Genomic DNA, 25,936 nt, shown 5'->3' on the forward strand with positions numbered 1-25,936 from the left:
AGCAATCTAAAAGCTAGACAGAATTACCAGAATTATACCTCCTCTGTTATTACCATTTATCTACTGTACTTTTCTGCTATGTGATGTTAGGGTCTGTATATTTCTTAGATAAAATGTGCTTTGCTATCAATTCTTTATTGCCACTGCCACTTGTACAGTATCTGAATAGTAGAGAACAAAAGATCAGCTATCAGCATAATGTGCCTCATATACATATTCAGCTTCTGTAAAAAATGGGGGGGGGAATGAATCTCTTCTATACAATTTTAGATTCAGGATCTGCTATGACATTCTTGTCAACATAAATGCCTGCTTTACTCACGTATCATAACAAGACATCAAAATTATATTTACATGTATTTTAGTTAGTCTTTTTTAGTCAACATATAGATGAACAGTTGTTAGTTTACAGTAATGCCATCATCAATGCAGTCCAAAATGCAATGTATGTTCCATATTGGAGACTCTGAGCCTTCTGACTCCAAATTTCTAAGCCGTGAAAGTTGCGACACTGTCCGTAAATGATACAATATCCTGAAAGGTGCAAATTATAGTATAACCGATCATAATAGTGAAATATTGTGTGTGTTCGTAACACTTAGCATTTATATATCACTTCCGTATGCTCACAATGAGTTACTTAAATTATCTCACAAATCCTGACAACAACCCTGTAAATTAGGACAATTGATAGCTTGTGAGTTTTGTCACTGAGGTGAGATTTAAACCATCACCCTCCACATTTACAACACTCTCAGCTGCTACATTATGCCAGTGTTCAGGATCACAATGCTACATGAAAAGAAACAAAATATTGAGTCATATATATGCAACTATGAAAGTATATATAAAATAACTATGAACATGCTAAGTGTGTATTTCTGAACATCACAGGCTGATTGTTTTTTTACTCTGAACAAAACCAAGTGGTATGCTAGTCAGAAGTCCTTCATGCTACATAAATAGATAACCAACTCCTCCACCTCAATCGTGGTTAACAAAACACGGTAACAAAATGCAGTAACATTTAAAACAGATTCCCCCCTCCCACTACTTTTCACTGAAATTTGTATCTTGCCTGCTAGAAAAATAAAATAAACACACCAGAAACAAATGGAAAAGATTTACCAGCCAAAAGCGCTCTAAGTTCTGAAAGCTGAGGCCATCTCAAAAGGTTACTTACTTTTATTTATTTATTAAATTTCTATACCGCCTGTCATCCCAGGGTCACAGTCTATTGGTGATTTGAACCAACAAATATGTAAATTGATGCCAGGATTGATAGGCCAGTTGTTCCACACAGTGATGGGGAAAAACCCCTCAAACTCATATTATCCAAGTTCAACATTGTGGTGGTGTGTTCACTTTAAGCATACTTTGGTGAATTCACTTGGCACAGCTCTGTAGTGTCAATGCATAGATGAGACAATGGTGTTGTGAGATGTAGGTTTGGATTTGTTAGTCACTGGGGAATATTCTGGGTCATGCTGGACCTATTTAAGGGGGACAGGCTCCTCTTGAAACCATTGGCGCTTAAAATCAAAATAGTGGAAAAGCATCTTTTAAACAGATTGCAGGGTGTCTGTGTGCGAGGGAGACACAACAGAAGCTGAAGAGTGTCCAGTTTGGAACAAATCTCCCCCGGACTGAAAATAAAATAATAATAATAATAATAATAATTCATTATTTATACCCCGCCCATCTGGCTGGGTTTCCCCAGCCACTCAGGGCGGCTCCCAACAGAATATTAAAAACAAATAAAACATCAAACATTAAAAACTTCCCTAAACAGGGCTGCCTTCAGATGTCTCCTAAAAGTCAGTTAGTTGTTTATTTCCTTGACGTCTGATGGGAGGGCGTTCCACAGGGCAGGTGCCACTACCGTGAAGGCCCTCTGCCTGGTTCCCTGTAGAAACTCACTTCTCGCAGTGAGGGAACTGCCAGAAGGCCCTCGGAGCTGGACTTGATAAAATTGATGAAAATTTTAATGGGGGATGCATAGAACAAAGTATTGTGAATGCAAGTCCACGGGATAACAATTCGGAGAGGCCAAAGCACTACAGGTCAAACACAAGTGCCAGAGACACTTGGAAAGAGAGACTGCATACAAATGTTTCTATGCCAATGCTAGAAGCCTCTGAGGCAAGATGGGTGAACTGGAGTTCTTGGTCTTAGAGGAGGGCATTGATATGGTAGGTAGACCATTGAGACATGGATATCTCCGGATATAAACTATAGGAAGGGCATACAAGGGTTGTGTCCACAAAGAGGTAGATTCTTCCATAGGGCTGTTTTGGGTGGTGATACCAAGAGTAATTTGGCACAGGTGACAGGCCATCATCCCCCAATCAAAACTATCAGGGAGAGACCTTCAGATGAAGAATGAGATCATGGAAGAATCCAAAAAGAGGAAATGCAGCAAGGCTGACTTCAACCACCCTCACACAGATGGGCTAAATATGTGTTCGACACAATAAAGAGGCAAAATTTCTAGATACCCTAAGTGACTGTGCTCTGCAACAATTGGTCACAGAACTGACTAGAGGTGTGGAGACCCTGGACTTGAGTGTGAGGTGTAAGTTTTGTCAAGTCCGGGAACAGTGACCATAGTGGGATTAAATAAAATTGCCAAATAAATAAATAAACCCAACACATGCAAATTCAAAAGAAGAGAATTATCTTAAATGAGATTGGTGAAAAGCAAGTAGGAATGAAAAGTCAAGAAGGTCAGATTATTCCAAATTGATTGGAAGTTGTTTCGAAGCACAATATTAGAAACTGAGCTGGAGTGTATACCATAGTTCAGGAGAGGTACCACGAGGGCCAAGAGATGTGGTTAACAATCAGAGTAAAAGAAGCTATTAGAGACAAGAAGATTTCCATCAAAAAACTGTAGTCCTGCCCAAATGAGGAGAACAAAAAGGAAGCCAAAATATTTTTTTTGGGGGGGGGAGCAAGCAGAAAGCAAGGAATGCTAAACAAGAATTTGAGCAACACATTACAAAAAACATTAAGACAAACAACAAGTTCTTTAAATATATAAGTCATAGAAGACTGTCTGTGGAGCCAATTAGACCTTTGGATGACAAGAGACTCAAAGATGTGTTAAAGGATGATAAAGAGATTGCTGAGAAGCTGAATGAATTGTTTACATTTGTCTTCACAATGGAAGATACAGGGCAGAACCAAATGCCTGAAACTAACTTTGAAGGGTGTCTGAAGAACTGAGACAAATAGTGGTTAGGACAGATGAGATTCTAGGATTAGTAGACAAAATAAAAACTAACAAATTGCCTGGTACAGATGGCATCCACCTGATAATTCTCAAAGAATCCAGATGTGAAATATATCCTGGATTGCCCGCCATACCTCAGGACTGGAAAGTGGCCTATGTATCATTAATTTATTAATAGGATTGTGGGAGGATTCCTGGAAATTACAGGCCAGTAAGCTTAAATGTCTGTCCTGAGGAAACTAGTGGAAAGTATCGTTAAAGATAAAATAAGCAAATATAGCAACACAAGCCTGGCTGAAACTATGCAAGGACAAGTTAGTCTCACGAACATATTAGAGTTCTTTGAGAGTATAAACAATCACACAAATAGACATGATCTGGTTGACAAGGGTGTATTTGACTTTCAAAAAGCTTGCAACATGGTATTTCACCAAAGACTTCTGAGTAAGATTAGCAGTCACGAAATAAGAGGAGAGGACCTCCTGTGAGCTTGTGATCGTAGGAGATAACTCAATGAGAATATCAGCCCAGTATGTAGCTGATGTAAAGAAGGCAAATTTCATGCTATGGATCATGAGGAAAGGAATTAAAAATAAAAGACTGATACAACGCTGTTCCACAAATCTGTGGAAGGTGAAAGTGCTATTGTGCTCAAGTCCTGTTTGCAGGCTTCCCATAAGCATCTTTGAGAACAGCATGCTGGACCAGATGGGTCATTGGCCTGATCCAGTAGGCTCTTATGTTCCTAATTACTCCCTCCAAACTAAGGTACACATGATAACAATCCGCAACTGGCAACTGCATTGTTGATTCTTGTTTTTGCTTGTTTAATAAAAAGCAATGATAGGAGGAGGCTATGGATAAGCATTATGGGTAGTGTCAAAGTTAAATCCCCATTCCTGTTGCATTGAACTGAATGCAGATCCCCCTGTAGCTGTTATTTGCTCACCAAAAAGCAATGACACAACTGCAAGTTGCATGATTCTAGCCACATCTAGTTTGGCCCTAAAGTGTCAATTTTAATGGTTTTTGGTATTAGTTTGAGGTTTGGCTATTGTAGTTCTGGCAACATACCTAATACAGCTTTATTCTTTAAAAAGTGAACAAGGCTGACTTTAGTACAACACATACTTGGACCAAGAAACAGATATTTTGCAGCAGCCCGGAAAACCAAAGTTCATAAAATTCCAGTGCTGTACACACCAATAATGATACCCTTTGAAGAACTATTATTCCAATCCTTTGCATGACAAAGCTCAAAGGGATAATTTAGATTGAAGATAGGTTCCCACACACACATTCAAATACATTGAATTTCAATAGGGACAAATGTGAGGCTCTACACTTAAGCAGGAAGAATCAGCTGCACAAATATTAGATGGGGGGGCACCTGGATTGCCAGTAGTACATGTGAAAAGGAACTTAGTAGACCGCAAGCTTAACATGAGTTAACAGTGTGATGCAGCAGCAAAAAAGCAAATGCTATTCTAGGCTACATCTATATAAATATAGAGTCCAGATAAAAGGAAGTCATAGTACTGCTCTATTCCGCCATGGTCAGACCACACCTGATGTAGTGTGTCCAGTTCTGGGCACCACAATTTAGGATATTGACAAGCTGAAACATGTGCAGAGGAGGGCAACCAAGATTATCAAGGGTCTGGAAACCAAGCCTTATGAGGAACAGTTGAAGGAGTTGGATATGTTCTACTCTAGGGGAGACTGAGAGGAGCTATGATAGCCATCTTCAAATATCTAAACGGCTGTCACATGGAGGATGGAGCAAGCTTATTTTCTCCTGTTCTGGAGGCTAGGACCCGAAACAATAGCTTCAAGTTACAAGAAAGGAGATTTCGACTAATGTTAGAAATAACTGTTAAGAGCTGTTCAACAGACACTCACAAAAGGTGGGGGACTCTCCTTCTTGGGAGCCATCTGTCAGGGATGCTGTAGTTAAGGTTCCTGCAATGCTGGGGGTTGGACTAGATGGAGTCCCTTCCAACTCTACAATTCTATGGTCAATTATTTTATAGTCCTGGGACATCTATTTAAAGGGTGCAATCATATACACACTTAACTGGGAGCAAGTCTCCATGGGGCTTGCATCTGAGTAGATATGTATAGGATTATGCTGTTAATTTTTGTTTCTCATGAAGGCCAGGTACCCAGATGGCTAGGAGACCACCCTTCTGTAAGAAAACCCTCCACCATTATACAGCCAACAAGATAAAATAGGAAGTGGCAAAAAGATAAAATAGGAAGTGGCAAAGAGGCTTGGCTAGAATATCTTTCTTACTCAGCTCTCATCTTTCTGTATAGGTTTGGGGCTCAATCCAGCCAAAGGTCTTTGATTTCCCACTGAAATACATAGATTTAAATGAAAAGTAGAGTGTTTTTTAAAAACAGGAATACTTAGAGCAGAATAAAAGCAACCAGCAAACCATATCCTGTGCACGCTGATTTGAGCCATCCTGCTTATATTAGCTCACAATCAATGGAAAGGTCAGAAGCTTGTGATATTCAACTTTTGTGATGAAGTTAGAAATCAATGCTCAGAAACCAATTGCACTGATGGGGAGACCTCCATGTACAAGAATAACACGGACTTAGATGCAGTCTTTCAGTAATTTAAAACTGGTTACTGTAGATCTAATAGGAAAGCAAGCTCAGTATTCAAGAATACTTGAATGCTTTTCTACATATTCACAGATTCCCCTTTTTTCCAAGCAAGAAATTACAAAATGCACCATTGCATCAACACTTTGCTAGGATGTGATCTAAAAAGCCTTGGAACCCCCCCCTTTCATTAATTCTATGACATAACTGCTATATATAATACATATACACCATGGGTGTTCACTGGCCAGATTTTCTAACTTTACGTAATATAAAATACAAGACAGGAATAGGGAACCTGTGGTCCCCCAGTTGTTCTTGGACTACAACTCCGACCACCCCTGACTATTGTCCATGCTGGCTGGTTCAAAGCTTCCATAGAGTTGGAATCCAACAACTGGGGGGCCACCGGTTATCCACCCCCAAGCTTGCCCCAAAAGATTTGCCTTCAACAACAAACCTCCCTTAGTCCATGCTGTCCTCATTTTCCCTACCTTCTAGCAATAGCCATTACTTTCTCTGCTTATTCCCCCCTTTCTCTTGCGCTGGCAGTCTTTTCCTTTGATCTTTCATGTAGTCACACTACTCCCTTTGCCTTGGCTCTGATTCCTTTTCCTGGGCTTTTACTCTACAAAGGCTGCAGGAAACAATGAGGATGTCATAAGGTCAAATATACATTACTGCCATACATTTGTCTTGGAGCAGTATCTGAACATCCAGCAAGCTACATGTGGCTCACAAGGCCTTTTGGCTTCACTTGATGAACAAAGAGAGCTCCAGATAATGCTTTGCTATAGAAAAGAGAAACTCCTTAACATTGGAATAGAGTACTATCAAGGGCTTGTTAATGTTATTTTAAATTATAGCTTGCATGAGTCTTCCTATAGTTGCCAGTCAGTGAAGACAATGGCAGTACGTATCAAGGGCTATACATATTTCTATTTACTTTTTTTACTTCCTATGTTTCTAAATTGCAAACTGTCTCTGGAACAAAATTAAAACAATCAAGGTACACAATTATTGACCGGTTTTGAAGAACAAAGCTCCATAGAAGCAATTGTATATATCTGATCACCCCACACCCACCTAATACTGCCAGTTCTGCAGTTAGCAATGCTGTTGTGTTACTGACTGGCTTGTAGCCAAGCTACCACTTATGACTCTTGTATAAGGTGAAAACTGGCAGTTGCTGTTATTGTGATATTATCTAAGCTGCGCCACCCTCCAAAATGAACGACGAGATAAAATATTTCTTTCCTTTGGTTATTGTAATGATTCAAGTCCTGTGTTGAAGGACAGAGAACAGAGAGAAAATAAGCAACTAAATATTGTGGGAAGTAGAAAAGACTATTGACTTGGTAGGTTATAGTCAAGATTTTCTATACTAGATAGATAATATGGGTGAATATTCATTCCAAAGATTGATGAATGGGTTGTACAAATTGTGAAGAGAAACTATTTCGTTTTTGCAAGCTCATTATTTAACAGGTATTTGAAGAAAAAATGTGCACTGCCACAATATTCAGTGGGGCTTATTCTGTGGTAACTATGTTTAGGATCTAGCTTTTGAAAAGCTCTAGAAGATACCTCACATGAAAAGTAGAACAGATACAAGAGACTACTTTTAAACATAGGCTACCACAATATTAAAAATTGCTGCAAATGCCATCTTGTTTAATTTTTATGGGATGCTTGTGTGAATAAATAACACTTATGCTGAAAAGACATGGGGGGGTGACTGGATCATTACAGCTGGATCATTATTTAGGAAGATCTTCTTGTTTCTCTACAGATTCTGTTTTATTTTTCTCTGCTGGTTTGATATTTTTCATGATATCAAGCATCGGTAGCTGTGTAATTAATTACCATACTTTCTGCATTACACCTAATGAGTATTTTTTGCACACTAAAATCCACACATAAGGGTGATTTATGGATTTTGTCCAAGAACATATGTGAAACTCATTTCATAAACCATTTAAACGTATGGTGATCAGAGGGCTAAATTTGTTGTTAGCTGTTCAACAGTGAATAAATTTTGGAATTATAACATATTGTGAGAATAAAATCTCTCTAACCGTGTCTGTATCATTGATTTATAATAGGGGAGCATTTAATTTGTATAATCATTTGCAACTCAAAAAGAGGGTCAATGTCCAAATCGTAACTGAGACAATCTAAGTGCTGACATAACTGACCTACACCATGGAAAGGTGACAGTTAGTCACAGGCTGATCATATAGATCGTTTACGTTCTTCTTTCCACCTTATGTTGCTGTTGTGACACTGATTGTCATAGTCTTTGTGCTTTTGCATAATGCCCATCTTGGATGTAACAGAAATTCACACACAAATATGGACACCTTAAGTAAGCATGCTAGAATACAGGCAGGAACCATACAACCATGCACAAATATTCTGAGGGTTTCCCCCCAAAAAACTGACATTAACATTTACATGCACCACTTAATATCACATTTGGCCATGGTACAGTGGGGACTTGGTTTTGTAAGCATTCATGACCTTTTCTCTCTGTCTTAGTTCTTTTCTTCCCTTGCCTTTTAGTTTTGAGGAGATTGGTGCAAAAATATAATATATCTATATATTCTTTCCATTTTAACCAGTCTTCATTGTGCTTCCAGTCAAAAGTTCTTGGAATGTCACACTGTGCTTCTCCTCCTGGCTGCACAATTTGGTGCTAAGTTTTGGTCAGAAACACTGATTAGTGTGCCAGTGATTTTCTCAGCCACTGAAATAATTCTTCTTTATAAAGCATTTGCCACCGGACATTGGCTTCCACTGTTTCCACAGCTCGTGAGAAAGAGGCAGCAGATCCCTCCTCGTAGGCCTTTATAAAGTTCTTTAGCTGAAATGCAATTTTCCCAGGTTAATTTGGACTTGAAAAGATGTGCATATTTTCTTTTCTTCCAAAGCATATGAACAAGTTGGATATTGACGACAAAGCTCTACATTTGAAACAAGTTCTTGTAATATTTTACAGGGAGATTTATTACAAAATGCAATAAGGCAACAGACTGCATCAATTAGGTGTGATGCAATTGCTTCAAATTGTGCTGGAAGATATTGACGCGCCAATGCCTGATTATATTAACATCACTTCCTCCGTCTCTCCTGTAGCCCAGCTGCTTTATGTTGCAGACAGCTGGGCTCTTATCAAGTTTTACTCCTACATAAGAAACTACATACAGAAAATTGGAAACACTCCTAATGTAACTTAGAAGCTAAAATTAACTTAAAACTAAAACACTCAGGCTCTTCTCTGAAGAGCCCCAGTTTATCAACCATTATAAAAGATGTGCTCAATTAGGCTAGTAAAACATCCTTAATTCTTTATTGTAAATGGCTGGGTGTTTATGCATCAATTTGAGGGGCTGCTTGACACTATTATGAGCACCATTTTTTAGAGGTTATAATCCCGTGCAAATTTACTCTAAGCAAACATAGGAGGTATGCCTGAACTAATGCCAAGAGGCCCCACACCTCCTATTCATGTAGGCTTTTGTTGTTAGGTAGTCCTTGGGAAAAGGTTCCCACTGAACTCAGTAGATTTACTTTTGAGTAGAAACACAAATGATTTGGGGGGAAGGTGTTCTGACAAGGCTGCCTTTCCCTTAAATGAAACTCTAGTGCAGCCATTCTGCACACACCATTATAAGGCGCTGAGGAAGCAGAGATAGGTATCATTACATGGCAAAACACTATGGCTACTGTATGTAGCCCGGCTACTTTTAGATATGTAACACTTAAGACATCAAAATGAACATGAATATAAAATAACTTCAAGGCACCGAACTGCATAATATTTACCTCGTTTAGTTCACTCTCTGTGTTAAGAAATTCTGTGACTCCACTGATAAGTTTTGAATTCATAAATAATGCTTCCCCATATCTTCAACAGCAGGTCAAAAATGCAAATATGAAATAGATTGAACAACAATGCCTTGATTATTTACATGTTAAAATATATCTATTACATTTAAGTTTTATTATGACAGTTACAGTTTTACCTGATGTTTCTGGTCCATATATACAGTCTAATCCATAAAAGCAGAGAATAGCCAGGCTGGGTCATATCCTTAAGGCTAAAACCTAACATTTACATCAGCATAATGTTCCCCCCCCCTTATCACTAAACTTATTAAATGCTTTCTGTTGAGCATATGAATCCACCAAATCTGAATTCATCATACCAGAATATATCTACTAAACTCCATTCAAAGCAATTTGGCTCACTGATGCAATATGAAATAAATAATTTTCTCTATGCAGCATAGCCAGCCGATCACACTGGGTCAAGAACCTGCTTATTAATGGCAGAACTAAAAATAGGAAGTTAGGGGAAGACCAGCTGATATTCAGACTACAGACTCTCTGGCTGGTTTGTAACTTCTTTGCATAATACATGCTGGTATTAACAGTCTAAAGGCGAGGGAACTCACCAACATTTATATGACCATTTAGGTATGGCCTTTCCCACCATAAACTAACACTTATTGGATCTGACTGGCTATATCCACTCTTTTGCTTAAAAATGGAAGACACAACTGTTCTAAGTTTAATTGTTTAAGTTACATGGCAATTACATAGCAGTGACTCTGTATTCTAAGTGGAAAAGACTCCTTCATTCCCATTTTCAAGTGAATAATGCCATGATACTTTTTTCCTATGCAATACTGATGCTCTTTTGTTGTATCATAGGTATTCTGGGCATTTCCCTGCTCTTGTGATGGTACAGTAGCCTCCTCTCCAAGGGCATAATAAGTCCTGTCCCCCTGCCTCTGGCATATGCACAGGGAACAAGCCAGGCTGTCATGGGAAATGGGTGATCTGAACATAGCTCCCATATCATCATCTAACATGATCCACCCCACTTACTCATGATGTGATGGCTTGTCAGTGGGTCACTAAGGATATCATTCGCGTAACTGTGTTACAAAGGATCATGCCCTTTGTCACAGCTTGCCGTTTCTCTTTCACATTATCAGTTGCCTCAAGGATTCTAGTTCTAAATTCACTTTTAATTTATGTTGTTCTCCCCCCCCCCCATGTTTGTCCTATACATTGCTTGAATGTTAAGAAGTATTTTCCAGCCCACCCTTACCAAAAATCAATCAATATCAGGTCCCCTGGGTATTATGCTAACATATAACATACTTCTTGCAAAACACTGGATACCAAGAGCTGTATCAGCAAAGAAAGAACAGATATTAGATTGGGATATTACCACAATAGTGAAGTTGACAGCTCATAACTTTTTAAAAAGTAAAATAAAGCTGGATGGTATCAAAAACAATAACTCAGTTCAGATGACTCTCCAAAACCATGACTTGAGAAATTATGAATAAATTGCTGTGAGCATTGGACTTGGCACATTTTCTTTTCTCTTTCCCCTCCTTTGCAGGTAAAGAAAAGCAATTAGGGGTTGTATCCAACTGAGTTGTACTTAGTGTAGACACTGTAATCAATAGACTTAGATTAGTGGTGGCAATTAATTTCAGTATGTTTATTCCTACACTTGAGTTGGATACAACTCTTATAGAGTTGGATACAACAATTTATAGAGTTGTATTGAACTAAGTACTCAGTACTCAGAATTTGATACAACTCTGAGTGCTGAGTACTTAGTTCAATACAACTCAAAGTTCCTGCTTCTTCTTTGCTGTTGTTTTGCTATTTATCTGGATACAGTAAACTTAATGTAGCCAGCAGGTCCCTGGTAATAAACTTCATGAAATGAATGAATAAATTGTAGTAAATGAAAAATCTGAAAACTGAAAAGAAGACATTTCATAAAATTTATGGGCTAGATCCAGACCTAAGTTAATGGAACTCGGTTCCCACGGATGTCACTATGCAGTCATTATAATTTCTTCCCATTGAAAGCAAAGGAAAAAAGTTCAACTAATTTAGGCTGCAATCCTAATTAATGCCTGGGAGCAGCAGGGCTAAATAAAGTGGTGGAACTTTATTGCAAATGTGGGGGGTGGGGTGCTGTAAAACTGCCAGTTCACTAAGCCAGCTTTTGCTAGCACATTAAAGAGCCTTTAATCAGGTCCATGACCAGTAGCTAGGCTGGTTTAGGATTTAGTGGTTCCTTGGTTGGCCCAGATATGTTCCCAAAACACCTTGTTTCAGTGGTTTATGCTGGCTACTCTGGTTCGGATACCAATGGTAGTAGCTTCCGCATGGCTGTACTTTCAATGGGCAATGGGGATTTCTGTTGCAACACAGCCCCCCTGCTTGCAGAGCTGAACATATTTGAGTGGAGGAAACCATCACCACATCCTAACCCTCTCCAGCATGGAGGTTTGAGGGTTAGAATTGTTCTGTTAGTCTGGATCCAACTCTAAATCTGGATCCAGAGAAGCGGACACGGAGCAATGGTTCCAAACTACAAGAAAGAAGATTCCACCTTACATTAGGAAGAACTTCCTGACAGTAAGAGCTGTTCGACAGTGGAATTTGCTGCCAAGGTGTGTGGTGGAGTCTCCTTCTTTGGAGGTCTTTAAGCAGAGGCTTGACAACCATATGTCAGGAGTGCTCTGATGGTGTTTCCTGCTTGGCAGGGGGTTGGACTCGATGGCCCTTGTGGTCTCTTCCAACTCTATGATTCTATGATTCTATGATTCTATGATTCTAAATAACGTATAAACTGTACTGTATTAGTGCTGGTAATGAAAACTGCAGTGTATTTTAACTGTCATTATAAGTAATAAATGACAACTTTGCTAATGCATTGAGATGGGATGGTCACAGATTTCTCCCCAGATTCAACTCTCACTACAACCGATGGGAAGACAGGTGTGTTTGTGTGTTAATTTCCCCATGCACAAGAGGTTTAGATCCAAAATGCTTACTTATGCATGTGTATAATATGTACAATTGTTAAGATAAAATAAATACTAAACTAAATATTTGAAACAATGAAGAAGCAAGTGGCTGTAAGAAAGTTGCAGCCAGTACTCTCACTTGTTTTGTATTGATAGGCATATATTTTACCTTGCATTCAATATTTTCCATTTTTCTCTAAAAAACTTCCAAGCAAGATCTCTTCCATGTGGATTTCTAGCTACATGGATTATGACATCAATTGCATCCTGATCCAGGACAACCTCTGAATTGAGAGACAGGTTAAGAAGCCTTGAATAAGAAGAGAAGGGAGGAGAAATGGTTAGTTGTTGCCAGCATAAATACTAAAATATTGAGCTATTAGACATCCTGGCACTCGCAATGAAGGTTAGAAATTGCTACATGATTTTGAAATTCATTGCAGAAGCTTTCCTGGACTTTTGTTTTATATATAAAGTACAGAAAAGAAGCAAGACTTTGTGTGATAGAAAAAGTGTTTTGTTTCATGATTGGCCTATGACAGATATTTGATAAAACCTGAAACTGAATTGCTTCATTTTAGATTTCATCCTAAATGCTACTCTGAGATTATGCTTACCCAAAATTTAAGTGAGATTTGCAATCATTTTCAAGTAAACTTGGAATATATGATTTGGAAGAAATGCTATCCACATAACACAAATATGTCTTGAAAATCTGCAAAAAGGAGATATCAGTTTTGATTATTAGGAAAAAGCTTTAAATATGTCCTGAGTGTTTCCAGTGCCATGAGCAGATCTGAAATACTATTATTTGTATTGCTCTGTTTTTTCTTCTATGTTATATGCTATTCTCTTGGAACTAATCAAGTAATAACTAATCTGAAGAAGAAAAACCACTAAAACACACACAAACACTTCCACAAGAGAGATTTAAAAATACTTAAATTTGTGGAAGAATGAACAAAGTGATACTATGACTAATATTACTATTTTTAATTAATTAATTTTCTATACCACCTTTCATCCGAAGATTACAGGGCCGTTTAGAATATAAAAACTCACAAATACATACCAGAACAACAAGTGAAAGCAATACCCCACCCCCAGTTCAAAAGGCCATAGATTGTTTAATTAGCCAAAGGCTTGAGAGAAAAAGAATGAGTTTGCTTGGTGCCTAAAGATATGTAACAAAGATGCCAGGGAAAACCATTCCACAAGTAGGGAGCCACTGCAGAAAAGGTCCATTCTTGTGTTGCTGCCCTCCAGACTTCTCACAGAGGAGGCACATGAAGAAGCACGTCCAATAATGATTGCAGGGTACAGATTGGTCCATATGGGGAGAGGCAGTCCTTGAGGTAATGTGATCCTGGGCTGCTTAAGGTTTTATAGGTCAAAACCAGCACTTTGAATTGGGCTTGGAAACTAATTGGCAGCCAGTGCAGTCAGACCAGGATTGGCACTGTATGTTCAAACTGTATTGCCCCACCCCGGTGAGCAACTTAGCTGGAGAATTCTGCACCAGCTGAAGTTTCCAAACTTTCTTCAGAGGCAGCCCCATGTATAACGTGTTGCAGTAATCTAACCTACAGGAAACCATAGCATAGATGACAGAAGTTTAGGTTGTCCCTGTCCCGACAGGGGCGCAACTGGGCCACCAGCTGAAGCTGATATTGCTCTGTGCCTCTCCCAACAGAAATCACCAGGCATCAAAGCAGTTTCTGCACCAAAACCTGGCCTAAACCTTGACTGACGTGCATCTAGAAAATTAGTTTCCTCCAAGAGTACCTAGATCAGATCTGTGACCACCCACTCTAGAACCTTGCCAAAGAAGAGGAGACAACTGGCCAGTAATTACTTAGATTTTCCAAATCCAGGGAGTATTTACTGAGAAGTGGTTTTACCACTGCCTCCTCCAAGCAGGCAGGGGACACCTCCTCTTGCAAGGAAGCATCAATCACCTCCCTGGCCCAGCCAGCTGTCCCCTCCTTGCTAGTTTTTATGAGCCAACCAGGGCAAGAATCCAGAGTGCAAGTGGTGGCCCTGACCTATCCAAGCACCTTGTCCACATCTTGAGCCTTACTAACGGAAATTCAACCAACATAACAGGCCTGGACAGTGCTCAGAAGAAGAAGAGTTTGGATTTGATATCCCGCTTTATCACTACCCGAAGGAGTCTCAAAGCAGCTAACATTCTCCTTTCCCTTCCTCCCCCTCAACCAGTGGTGTAGCGTGGGGGGTGCAGGGGGGCCGGCCGCACCGGGCACAACATCTGGGGGTTAGGGTTAGGGGGCGCAAATCCATGGGTTAGGGGGAGCAAATTACTTGCCTTGCCCCAGGTGCTGACAACCCACGCTACGCCACTGCCCTCAACAAACACTCTGTGAGGTAAGTGGGGCTGAGCGACTTCAAAGAAGTGTGACTAGCCCAAGGTCACCCAGCAGCTGCATGTGGAGGAACGGAGACGCGAACCTGGTTCCCCAGATTATGAGACTACCACTCTTAACCACTACACCACACTGGCTCTCACCTCTCAAGATTCATCTGCTGTAACAGTGGGGTCCAGGTCCAGGCAGATGCAAGCGATTTTATCCTCAAAATACTTTGCAAACAAATCACAGCAAGCTATCGTTGGTTCTGTCACCTCTTTCGGAACAGAATGTAAAAGGCCCGCACTACCTGGATGGCCCAATGAGAATGTAAGGGAGGCAGCAAATTATGCCTTCTTTGCTGTCTTCACTGCCACTAGCTAGGCTTGATAATGAGCCCTCACCACTGTTCGACTGCATTTAATTGGAGTTTTCCTTCACTTGCATTTGAGCAGTCTCCCATCTTGTTTCCTCACCATCAGCTCTGGTGCATACCAAGGAGCAAGATGGGCTCCTCAGAGCTGGAGAAGGTGTGATCAGGAGTGATCATGTCAACAACAAGCTGGGGGGGGCTGGAAATGTCAACTAAATTAGCATACCTGTTTAACAAATTTCTGTCATCGCTACAAGTTAAAGCTTCTAACAATATTTTCTTCTCCGATACTGCCATAGTAGAGTGGAATTTCATCCAGATGAATTCCCATACATCTTCATCCATCAGTGAAACTCCTGTGCAGTAGACGATGTCTCTTACATTAAGAGGTATTCTTTTAAAAAAAGAAGGGAGAAAAAAACATATCCTAGTAATATTATATTAATAAGATGTTCCAACAAAAGAATATACATCTTAAAGCTATACTGGTCATGTGACACAAGTGGACTGGGCAGGTTAAAATTATGTTTTTGTAATTTGACTTCCCTATGCTTTAAAATGGTGAAAGGGGTAAGGGAATATAACTTATGACCCTTATGTTGATTCCCTGACTTAAAATTCCCTCCCTGAGCTATAAACTGCAGGGGGGGGGGCAGGGAAGTATGGGCAAAATTTTTGTACCTGTAGGAAATATAACAAGGAAAACTTGAACCAAACCAAATTAAAATTTGGGCAGGTATAATCTGTGCTAACAGGCAGAAAATCTCCTCCTGCCTGCTGCTAAGGGCCAAACCACCCCAGAGAAACTCCCTCATGCAAGGTATCATGAAGGGAGGCAAAGCCATCTTCCCATAAAGGGAAGCTGCAGGTACATGCCCTGATAGGTACGTGTCCCACCCCTGTTCAGCATTCAACAGGTGGCACCTGCCAGGCCCCAAGAGCACCAGACCAAACAGCCCTGCAAAGCGGCCGAGAATAAAGGCCGGTTAGTGGGGTGCCCTTCATCCAACATGCCTCAGGGTGCTGACCATTATCTGCCTGCACGAAATGACAAACCAACCAAATAGCCAAATTAAGCCCTAACCCACCACAAGCCAATCAAATTCAGAGCAGACTGAAGTGGGTTAAAAAAGGGACCCCCAAATTAGGATGCTCCCCACTCAGCTCCATTTTGGAAACTGGCTAAGCCCACTTTGCTCAAGAGGAGGAGAGCATGATGCCACTGTGAATCAGAGAAGGAAGTCTCAGGGGAGGAGCAAGCTATTTATGCAAGCTCCCACTCCTATTTCAGACCAAGTGTGAAGGACAAACTCCCCTTCTACTCCCAAGGAAAGCCAGTGAAAAGTCCTTCCTCAGTGGGGTGGAGTATTCCCAACTGAAGACAGGGATCAACTTTATAGTTGGGGGTGGGAAAGGTGCAATATGTTGCTGTCTACTTCACAGGATCCCTGACCTGGACTTGCAACAAAAAAAAAAATAGGCAGAGGATTTGGGAGAATAATTCATCACCTGTCTACCTCATACCTGCACAACCTCCTTAGAAGCGTTTGGCTGAATGGCACAAACGGAGGGAATAATAGGCTGCAATGCTCATATCAGTCCAATACAAAATTCGATGAAAAAATGATTACCGTCCTGGTCCCAATCTCAAATTGAAGCAAGTAAAATTTTAAATGGTACCCACTTAGAATGAAACAAAGGATTTGACAGACGCAGCAATTTGGAGAAAAAGAAGGTGAGGTTTATTGCTGAGCAATAATAGACCCAGTTGAGACTGGGACCCCAAAGCATTCAAGTTCTGAGGTTAAATACCTGAGCGCATCACAGATCATGAGACAATCACAAACGCCAGCGAAAAATAACCAATGAGCGCGCTTTCTGCCATGCTCCTGGCCGTGCACAGAGTTCACTCCCAACTTCTGCTTTCCTGTACAGTAACGTAGTCTGACCTTTTCTCTAGTTTGATGGAACAGGGAAACGAAACTTCAGGGGAGGGGATCTCCTGGCGCTAACTCCCCTATGCATCTGCTCATGTAGGGAGTTTTTGTGGTTTGGCCCTTCCTGTTTCATGGACCATTTTAGTCTGGATCTGAGGGGGAGATTTGTACCAGCGCCTTCTGATTTATGGCTTCCCCTTTTCTCTAGGGTGTAAAATGTACTGGGGGAAAGGTCAGTGTCTGAACTTGCGGTTTCAAGCAGTTTTGCAGTTAGGCTAGGCAAAAGCTTTTCTTGATTCAAATGGATTATAAAAATCACTGTAAGCCCTGATTATGTGTGAGCATATGTGGATATATTGATAACTGATAACTGATTATATGAATAGCATAAGGGTAGCCCTCCTTTTCTTGCTTTAAAATATGTCTTATTCTTAAACATTTATATTTATTAGTGTAAAACTTTTTTTTTCATACTTGAAGTCATAGTTAGGGTTGTACCGTCAATTGGCAGCAGACAACTATCACTTACATTTTTATTTAAAATTATTGATCGTTTAGATGGCTTTCAAAAGGCTTTCCCTACTAGTAGGGCTGTAAGCCAACAAGACATCTGCAAAAAGAAAAATAGAGGCAATTCCTTTCAAGCTGATTGTCTCATTAGCTTTGCACACAGACCAAATGCTGGGATACAATCAGCAGTATACCTGAGCTGAACAGTGCACCATCTGAAAATATTTATCACTTCCTACAGTAAGAAGGTGCTTATCTCTTGCTTCCTAAAGTTTATTTCTATGAAAATTCAGTCTATTTATCATCCTCCATGTATCCTTTGCTCAGTGGTGATTACTCTTCAGTAGATATGTATAGGATTGCACTATACATTTACAAATCCACTTCACATCTATTTCAACTATACTTCAAACTGCACTGAGTACAATTTTGTTGAATTATTAGTGGACAATTACAAAAAAAAATACACAAATACATAAAACAATGAACACCCACATAAAAAATTATCTTTAAAAAGAGCAGAATCACAAATATACAAAAGCAACAATCTCCCCCCAAATTTTATCTGTAATAACAGTTGCCACAGGACTTGCTGGATCAAGCCAAAGGCCAATCTAGTTTAGCATCATGCTTTGCACGTTGCCAACCATGTGTTTGGGGAGCCAGGAAGCAGGATACGAGCTCATGGCACCCTCATGTTTGTGATGCCCAGGCATATGGATTCCATACCTAAACAATGAGGAGTTTACCAGCTCATGGATGAAAATTATGGTTAGAAAAGCCACTTTGATTGGTATGCCACCTTCTCTTCTGTACCATCTGGGCTATGATACCGCCCTTGAATCTCTGAGGCAAAGGCTCTGGGACATATCACATAGTGATCTCCAATCTCAATCTCATGTTATCTGTGGCCCATTAGTAGAAATTCACTATGGGTTCGAGTTTCAGACACCTGCATATCTGAGAAATTTGTCTGTACCAACATATCGGCGTCTTTTCACCAAAGCCAGATTAAATATATTCCCATCAAAAGTGTTGAATGGCAGACTGAGAGGTATTCCTTATCAAAATAGGATCTGTGTGTGCTCTCAGGACGTTGACTGCATGTGGTATATTTTATTGCATTGCAGACAATATGATCAAGCTAAGGAACTGTTGATTAAACCACTATTGTAAAATCGACTGGGTCAACCCGAAGCCTACTATATCAAATATCTTCTGGACGACAAGTCCAATGATATCACAGTGGCCATGGCAAAGTTTCTTTCAGTAGTAATACGAATCAAAGATCAACAGGCCCATGACTAAACAAATAACACTTCAGAATCTGTATTTTAATCTGAATCAATGTTATGGGTCGTTGGACCGCAATAAAGATTATTATTATTATTATTACTACAGGCATATGGCTCAAAGTGGCTCAAGTTGGTGGTGATCACTATTACTTCTGACAAATTCTGTAACTTAATTCTGGTGTGAATAAATACTCTTTTTTGTCTGCTTTGAATATTCCATTCAGCTTCTTTAGATTAGCCCAGGTTCTAGAATTATTAAAGTGGAAAAAGAACTTCTCTCCATTCACTTATCCATACCATAATTTTATATACCCTTTTCCCTCTAGTTCATTTGGGTTTCTTTCTCTTTTTTTAGATTTTTAGACAGAAGGTATCTTCAAGGTTTACATCTGGTGGTTTAACAGTTCCATGGTTTTAAAGCTCTAGTCGCCCAACTTCAGTGTTTATGCAAGAGCAGAAAGCATTCACTTGCTACGTTAACTAGAGGGAATTGGAAATGGTGGCTGAGTGTTATTTAAGGATATACTGCCAAAGATCTTCCTTTGTTAGAATAAACCCCTCCTGGGCTATCTCGCCTGCACTCATTTTTTAAACCAAAGCTATGATCAATACTTCAGAGAGTATGCTTCAGTTTTGAAAGCATTTTAAATGGCTTTCATTTGAATACATGCACTGTTGTGATTTATTTAACTTTATTTATCTTGCATAGGAGACATGGCAAGGATAAAATATGTGGCTAGCATAGCTGCTGATTAAAAATTAAGCACTTTGGAAAATGTTAAAAATTAAACAGAAAAAATAACAATTAAAATCATGCTGTGCCTTTACAGAGAAATCTATTTTTTCAATGATTAATAATAAAGCTTTACAAAGAGTTAAGAATAATCTTTTAAGTTATAATTAATTGGTACATGCTTGTTCTTGTTTAAACTAAGTTCTAACAAATGGAAATACATTTATAAAATAGGCCCTTAATTATTTATCTTCTAGGCAAATGGTGTTCTAATTTCTTAAAATGTAATTGGATGCAATTTAGGCAGCTCTTTGATTTAGTGACATGCTTCAAACCATTTAGGGAAACATTTAAGAAAGGAAATTAATCAGATGTCCCGTTTTAATTCTGAGAATTTAGCCAAAGCTTTTCAGTGTGTTTGATTACAGATTTGTTTTATATAACACTCCCATATGAATAAGAACTAACTTTTCAAAATTCTGGATGAACGTAATAATTGCTCTTTTAAATGCTATGATGATTATTAGGGTAGTGATAAAGTGGGAAATCAAATCCAAACTCTTCTTCTACTACTACTACTACTGCTGCTGCTATTTGGGTATAAGCACTATTAATTCCTAACAAACCATACTCACAACATAGAAATACAAAATGAGAACCCAAAATACATAATACAGCAAAAACAAATCAATAACCCTCCCTCCCAAAAATATTATTATTATTATTAATCGTGGATTGCTGATTTTATCCTAGGTTTGGCTAACCAAGCACCCCAGTATGGGGCAACATTTTCACAGGTGGAAGAATTACCTTAACCACCTGCTTCTCCCTTGCCAGAACATTTCAGTCTAGCTGTTACAATTTTCCTTCCATCACAGAGACAACTGCAGAAGCTCACCTCATACTATCCCTTCCTCAGTGAGACCCATAACTACAGTGCCTCACTCCTCGGACCTATCTCCATATCTCACCAGCCTCTGGCTCTCTGAGATGAAAAAAGCAACTACTTTGCATGCAACTTTCCTGGTATCTTCATTTTTCTATAATGAACTTGGATCTAAGATTCCACCTCATAATTCCCAATCTCTGCTACAGTAACTAAGCACATGGTCCAGACAGCATATGGGTTGGCTTACCCGTGTAATGCATGAATCCTTTCTATTATGTGTTTCTTTACAGGTGCTTCACCCCACAAAGCTGTTTCCTTGCTTCTAAGTCACTTCCAATTGACTGTATCGCTATTGACTGTATTGACCTGTATTGCTATCACCTTTAAACCTTGGTTTATAAATAAACATTGCACTTGCAACTTGCGTGGTTATTGCTGGCTCTCTGGAGCAAGCACACAAATACTGATTGAAATTCCACAAAGTAAGCAAAGTTATCCAAGATAATTCAATTCTGTAAGCATGCAGACAATTATTTCTAGTAAAGATTCCTCGAGTAGTACTGTTAATTCCAAAATTAGGACTTATATACGATATGTGGTTATGCACACTAGCAAATCTGGTAATAGTCTCTACACAACTGCAACTCCCTGTCTCAATATTAGAAACAATAAAATAAAACTATAATCACTGGTCTGTACATGCAATATTTGGAATGGATAGTTAAGTTTCAATGTGGTGTTTGGACTAAGTGGCCCTACTAGTCCTTGTGTTCTGTGGTTAAATCGCTTATAAGTCACTCATGAGGTTCTTAAATTAATAGATATATCCAGACCATAGCATTTAGCAAGCAACCCTTTGCTTTACTTGACAATCTAAAAGACGTAGGGAATAAACTGTCTTCTTAATGACATTGCCAGACAATAAAGCCTGTATTTACTTGTTATCATGTTAATCCTTAATCCTATTGGATATATGCCCTGGGTCTTCTTTCACAACACTAAAGTCTTGATTAAGTTGTACTCAGCACACTCTTCTTTCTACTTAAAACAGCTTTATTGATTTCACTGCAAGACTCTACTCCATTGTTGCAATAGCCTGTTAATTAACTAATTTCGGCAACATTGGTTGCTATCCTCTCTCTGTGCTATTCTAAAATAATATACTGTATGACTTCATTTACACCTGCATAGATAATGTAGCCACCATTTGTTTAAAGTACATCCTTAAGGCTATACATAGCACAGAACAAAGAATTATATGTGCAGGGAGATGTAGATTCACTGACACATTAAAAATTTATCCAAGAGTGTCCAGAAGGCTGAGAAAGTTCCATTGAGGCCAATTTCATTCTGTGACTAGTTAAACATGCTGTTAATGAGTTTAAGGAAACAAACAAGCATAAAAACATAGGCGGAAAGTTGTTCTGATTTGCAATATTACCCACAGACTATGAAGGCAGAAGACACATGGCCTCAGTTGCTCAGGGCTTTAAACACTAGTGTAAGCACATTGAAATGGCCTTATTTCTATAAGGTGAAAACCAGCACAACTGCTTCAAAGCATGGGTTACATGAACTCTAAATGGAACCCTGGGCAATAATCTGGCTACTGTATTTTGGATCAGTTAATGCAGGGGTCATCAACCTAAGACCCATGGGCCGGAAGTAGCTCATGGAGGTCGTTTGACCAGCCCACAAGCTGCCCCCGAACTGAGGTGCCCACTCACGCGCTGCACTAAACTGGCGCAGTGCATGGACTCACTTCTGTGGCACTGGAAATCGCGTCTGTGCATGCACAAATGCCAGAAATCAGGGGGGGCGCAATTTGGCCCACAGAAGGATATCTGCAGGACCGATATGGCCCAGGCAAGATAAACCTTGCTGACCCCTGAGTTAATGTGTTTGAATAGTCACAGAATGCACTGCAGTAGTCCAATCTGAAGGTTACCAGAGTGAGGGAGCACAGAGTACTCGTGATCTGTGTCCCAGAGGGGCCATAGTTGGTGAAAGCAGATGGAGCTGGAAATATGCACTCCTAGCCCAATGCTACTTGAGCCTCCAATGTTAGATCCAGGAGTAGCCAAACTGAGTAAATAAACATGATATAATTGGAGAACTTGTACATGATTGGTGTTCCTCCTCCTGTCACCATTTCTTTCTTGTGCTTCGTAAGTAAGAATACAGATTAAGTGAATCTATCTCCAGAAGAAACTCTGAAAAGGATAATGTATTTTGAAACACGTTTTGCTTTCAAAGCTGATGCATTGCGAAGGTTAAAAAGGTTAACAAGGCTGATTCTTGAGCACAGGCAGACCTTATGGTAATTCTTTTAATTTTTTAGGCTGAGCCACTAGGCTGTCATAAGTAAGGAGTGTGAGTAATGCACTTCTTCACACATGAAAGGGCTGTAGCAAACATCTTAATTTCCCGAAAGCAATTGCTTCACAGTACAGTACTGGAGATGAATTTCAGAAACTCCATTTTGATGCACAATACACATTTAAACAAATGCATGTATTTAAATAGTTTTGCTAGTTTTCACTTAATGGTAGGTTTCAACGATGTCTAGTGGCTCAGTGAAATGGTACTAAGATTAAATTTGTTGTCTTTCTGGTGTCTACTGAACACTTTCTCTTCCAACAAGTGTTATAAGTAAGACTTTTCTCAGTTTGCATCTGCATCTGTATTGGAACTGTTTTTAAGAAGTTTTATTGATTTGTTGCTTCTTGTTTGCTGCCCTGGGTGAGATATCAATTTTAATAACAACAATAATAATGTTAGCCCCTCTCTCTTGGAATTTGCATTTCAACTACTGAATTCATTTTAATTTTTTTAAATCATGTCAATCTCTAGGTAAAATGTATTTTTAAAAAGCGAGGAGGGGAGTAATTCCAGTAATTCCAACTAAGAGGAAAAGAGGAGATGCATGCTGCAATCCTTTTTTACCTGTTTCTGTTGCTGGAAATCCAGTCTGATATTAGGGTTGCAGCCTGCTGGTGGCAGTGCTTGTTACCAAAGCTGCAAGCCAGCATAATGACTTCACGGCGTAACTCCCTGGGTAACCCCAAAGCAGAAACAAAAATTGTGTTAGGGTCATATTAATGAATATGTTCAAGTGCTCAAATGAAAATGCACAATTGGTTACAAGATCTAAACCAGCGGTTCTCCCCCAATGGACCACCTGAAAATTGCTGAAGGTCTTGCTTGTTGTAGCAATTGTAATGCACTGTGCTAGCTTTTGTATTGCATTTTTATTGTATTTTTACAATTTTATTTTGTAAAATAATACATAATATATAAAAAGATTTTTATTCTTTTATTTTTTATATGTTATATATTATTGTATTGCAACTGAATCCCATAAAATTCAGATTGTAATACAATCAAATGCAATATAAGAAATTAAATATAATTAAAAATCTATATGATAATTAATAAGGTGGTTGTGCTCCCTCCTGTCTTGAACCACTAATCCACAGATTCACTGCAGTTCACCTAAACAAACCTCGTGGACCACTGGTGGTGCACAGACCACAGTATCCTACAATGGTAAATCAGTTAATAAGCAATTACATTTCTACAAAGCCAGCCAGTTACAAGCATGCATGCCCCTTGGTCTTGGTCCTTCTCCCAAATGTAGCTAGAACTTAAATCATAACTAAGGAGCAGTTTAGTTTTCAGAGCCTAGTAAAAGTAGACACTTTCATAATAGTAAAGCCCCAAAATGAAAACAAAAGGCACAATCCTTTGCAATTTTATGTCCCACTGATTCAACAAGAGAAGTGGAAATATACTCAGCCCTCTCTTACGATAATCAGTGGAGCGTGCCCAGAAATAAGCATCAGGTTCATTAAGCCTATGGAGTTTGGTTCACTACAAATGCTCTACAACTGTTAAAAATGGAAAAGAAAAGTGTTACAGTACTCGTGTTGGTAGGAAGCTTGAACAAATGATTTGTCCAAATTATTTGTTGGCCATCCAAGCTTAAGATACATTGAAGCAACTTGTCTTAATATATATTCCTGAAACACAAAAGGGGGAAAAGAACCCTGCATCAGATATTTTCATAGTTAAAAGATAACATGCTCCATTCAGTCCAAAGATAGCTTTTAAAATAGTTTTATTACATGTGACATTTTAAAGATAGTAGTAGCCTATCTTTTCAGCCATGTGTGTCATCAGTGGGGCTCAAAGTATGAGATAATGTCACTTGTTGTGTGACACCTACCAACCTGCACAGTGAGGCTTTGTGTTTGGCAGCAGGCTGTGTGTGTGTGTAGAAGGTCTGATTTTAAAGTGGGAACCATGCCAGTGGCCATAAGTGGAATCCTAGCTTTCAGAGGCTGAGTACAGTGGTACCTCAGTTCTCGAACGTATTCCATTCTGAAAGTCCGTTCAACTTCCAAAACATTCAAAAACCAAGGCGCACCATTCGATTGGCACAGGAACCCAGGAATCAATAGCCGACAGCCACATCAGACATTTGTCTTCCGAAAAACGTTTGAAAACACTTACTTCCAGGTTTTTGGCTTTCAGGAGCAGAAATGTTCGAGTACCAAGGCGTTCGAGAACCAAGGCTCCACTGTAGTTCCAAATGAATGCACCCTCAGAGAGAATCACTAGTGCCATATCCACTTTCAAAGCAGAGAGAGAATGAACATACACTTGGACCGCCTGGCCACATCATAAAATGCTTCCCCCAAATTTTAAGGTGGAGTACTGTTGTGCTCATGTCCAGTTTATGGACTACTCATGGTCACCTGCTTGGCCAGTGTGAGAACAGGATGCTGGACTGACTGGGCCATTGGGCTGATCCAGCAGGCACATTTTATGTTCACAAGTTTCTTTCTATGCCAACCACAATGAATGGACAGGAAAACCTGGGTCCAAAAATTCTTCCCAGCTCAACTTAAAAATCCTCCTGAAAGAATGGAGTTTAGAAGTGCTTGAAGTCAGCTGGATCATTCCTGGTTTTCTTAAACATGTAATGATGTATGTTTGACACAAGTATGAAAATACTAGCTTAGACAGGCTAGTATTTACCTTGCTAGGCAACTCTTGACTTAAAAAATGCATGTTTGAGTAATGTCCGTCATTAAACATTTACAAGTGACACATTGAGGCCACACAC

The 25,936-nt window shown here is 39.4% G+C and overlaps 1 protein-coding gene across 2 annotated transcripts in view; it reads right to left on the reverse strand.

Annotated features, from left to right (window-relative positions):
- Positions 1-7,942: 7,942 nt before the first annotated feature.
- Positions 7,943-25,936, reverse strand: part of TRHDE (thyrotropin releasing hormone degrading enzyme) — a 203,209-nt gene continuing 185,215 nt past the window's right edge. For both annotated transcript variants that reach the window (XM_081878691.1, XM_081878690.1), the window contains 6 exons: positions 24,730-24,827; positions 23,752-23,859; positions 15,668-15,835; positions 12,872-13,012; positions 9,680-9,761; positions 7,943-8,717 (listed from right to left, as the gene is read on the reverse strand). In XM_081878691.1, coding sequence (XP_081734817.1) covers positions 8,574-8,717; positions 9,680-9,761; positions 12,872-13,012; positions 15,668-15,835; positions 23,752-23,859; positions 24,730-24,827 — 741 coding nt within the window. In that variant the 3' untranslated portion in view covers positions 7,943-8,573. The remainder of the gene's footprint in view (positions 8,718-9,679; positions 9,762-12,871; positions 13,013-15,667; positions 15,836-23,751; positions 23,860-24,729; positions 24,828-25,936) is intronic.

The sequence above is a fragment of the Podarcis erhardii genome (genome assembly GCF_964252035.2).
Source record: "Podarcis erhardii genome assembly, chromosome: 10".
NCBI lineage: Eukaryota > Metazoa > Chordata > Lepidosauria > Squamata > Lacertidae > Podarcis > Podarcis erhardii.